Source organism: Penaeus vannamei, chromosome 17 (genome assembly GCF_042767895.1).
Source record: "Penaeus vannamei isolate JL-2024 chromosome 17, ASM4276789v1, whole genome shotgun sequence".
Classification (NCBI taxonomy): Eukaryota; Metazoa; Arthropoda; class Malacostraca; order Decapoda; family Penaeidae; genus Penaeus; species Penaeus vannamei.
This window is the reverse complement of record NC_091565.1, coordinates 39,297,563-39,300,062: the sequence shown is the minus strand read 5'-3', so window position 1 is coordinate 39,300,062 and position 2,500 is coordinate 39,297,563. Positions and strand designations below refer to the sequence as shown.

Below are 2,500 nucleotides of genomic sequence, written 5' to 3'. Positions count from 1 at the left end.
CAAATCAACCAAATCCCCACCACATACCCACTACCCACCCAGGTATTCAGTTAAACAGCCGATCAACCAAGCAAGCATACGACCATTCACCCAACTATGGACCCACCAAACCAATCAACTATCTACCCAACAACTACACAACTAATTAACCGATCACCAACTAACTACTCCTTGTCATACATCCAGCTACTCACCCACTCAACCAGTCACCCAGTTACCCAACCACCCACCCACTCCCCCACTCCACACCCACCCACTCCCCCAACAACCCACTCCCCCTCTCCCCCTCCCCCCAACCACCCCTCCTATTCCCCCACTCAACCACACCCCCATCCCCCCACTCCCCCCTACCCCACCCATTCCCCCACTCACCCAACAACCATTCCCTCTCCCACCCACTCCCCCACTCCCTAACCACCCATTCCCCAACCCCCACTCCCCCAACCACCCCTCCCATTCCCCCACTCCCCCACTCAACCACACCCCCACCCACCCACCTACTCCCCATCCTCCACTCCCCCACTCAACCACACACCCCAACCACCCACCCCCTCCCCCTCCCCATCCACCCTTCACCCCACCCCCACCCACTCACTCCCCCCTCTCCCCCTCACCCCCCCCCCACCCCCAAACCAACCTCCCATAGCCACCAGCAGGCAGGCGCTCCCATCGGAGGGATTCCCCACGTTGGACTCCCTCTTCTTCAGGTGTTCCTCCGCGCAGGCCCTCCTCCCGGCGACGATGCAGGTGAAGCCCAGAGACAGAGCGAAGAGGACGCCCGGGATACCGAACATCAGGCTGCATGTCTTTACGAAGGAGGGGGAGAGGAGGGTAAGGATAATAATGATAATAATGTTGAGGATGATGTGATGGATCATAATGATAAGGATGTTGATAATGTAGGAATGGTAATAATGTGGATGATTATGTAATAATAATTGTAATAACAATAATAATAAGGATAACAACAACAGTCATAATAATAATAGTAGTAGTAATAATAATAATAGTAATAATAATAATGATAATAATAACAGTAGCAATATTAATAAATATGATAATGATAAAGATGATGATGATAATAATACTAATGCAGAGAGAATCTCAGTAATAGTAACAATAGTAAAGCGATGATGATGATGATGATGACTATGATGATAACAAAAACTTTAATAATAATAATAATAATAACATTAATAATCGGAATAATAATAAGAATAACAAAAACAACAGCAACAACGATGATAATAATAACAGAATAATAGTAATGATATAATGATGATACATTAATAGTAATAATAATAATGATGATTGCATCAGTAATAGTGAACTAAAAATATCACCATAAGAATAAGACTGACACTTGAAGCAACAAGTATTAACTGATATTATTCAATGTTTTAGCTAATTAATGCAATTACATATTCAATCTAAAATTACACTATAATCACTGATCTATTTCATTAAATATCCTTCTTATGCAAGGAGAATAAAATACATGCATATAAGTATGATTAAATGAAATGAAATTATAACACAATGTGAGTGATATTTATAACATTCAAGTGATTTACATAAACACTAAGTTATTCGTACCTTTGAATTACACGAACACAGCAAAGGCCTATTGGACATGGTTACCACAGTAGCAGGAGGGACCGGGCCCACTGGTTGGGTGATAAAGAAAGCACATTATTATATGAAGAAAAAATGCCAGATAGATTTACTTGAAAAACCCATATCCAAAAACGCGATACAACAAATAAAATCGATAGAAGATAACGAATTTGAAAAATCACAAAATCTTTATTAACTCAAACTTCTTTCCTTATATAAAGTTTTTAGCCATTTTATCAATATGAGAGATTTTGGGCGATTTGCATAGTATTACGGGAAGAACTTTAAAGTACAGAGGGGTCTTTGCGGGCAGGAAAGAAAATTACTGCTGGAAAAATAACGAAAAGTATCAGAAATACATAAAAGGGAAAATATTTACAGCTGCCTATAAAAGCATTAATAAAGACCGGCATTTGTGTCCATCAAATATCAGCTTCTGTAAAAAAAAAATAATAATAAGTATGAAAAAGAAACAATAAAGCCACATGTATTTCTGCATTACTGACTACTGTTAAGAAATCCATTACTTTCAATCCTAAAAGCTTAATGTTTGAAATGATATAGTGAAAGAAACTGCTTCCTTCTACATGAAGAGACACGAACAGTGTATATTAAAGAGGTAAAATAAAAGCACATCAAGTGAAAATGCCACTTAAGAGAGTAAATGGATTTTGCATTAACTTGAATCACTAATGAAGTTAATAGTCCTTTTAGTGAGTTTGGGAAAATTTAGTTGAGTCAGAGGACTGCAAAATGGCACGAATTTGCAATACATATGCGTATATGTAGAGAAAGTTACAAATTGATGAATGCAACACACACACACACACATACAAATGCACACACGCGTTCACAGACACACACTCGCACACGCACACACACA

The 2,500-nt window shown here is 39.6% G+C and overlaps 1 protein-coding gene across 1 annotated transcript in view; it reads right to left on the bottom strand.

Moving 5' to 3' along the window:
- The window catches only part of LOC113830515 (uncharacterized), an 11,187-nt gene that overhangs the window by 1,566 nt on the left and 7,121 nt on the right, over window positions 1-2,500 (bottom strand). The window contains exons 2-3 of the mRNA XM_027383726.2: window positions 1,597-1,667; window positions 638-806 (exon numbers count right to left, since the gene is read on the bottom strand). Of these exons, the coding sequence (XP_027239527.2) occupies window positions 638-806; window positions 1,597-1,667 (240 nt within the window). The remainder of the gene's footprint in view (window positions 1-637; window positions 807-1,596; window positions 1,668-2,500) is intronic.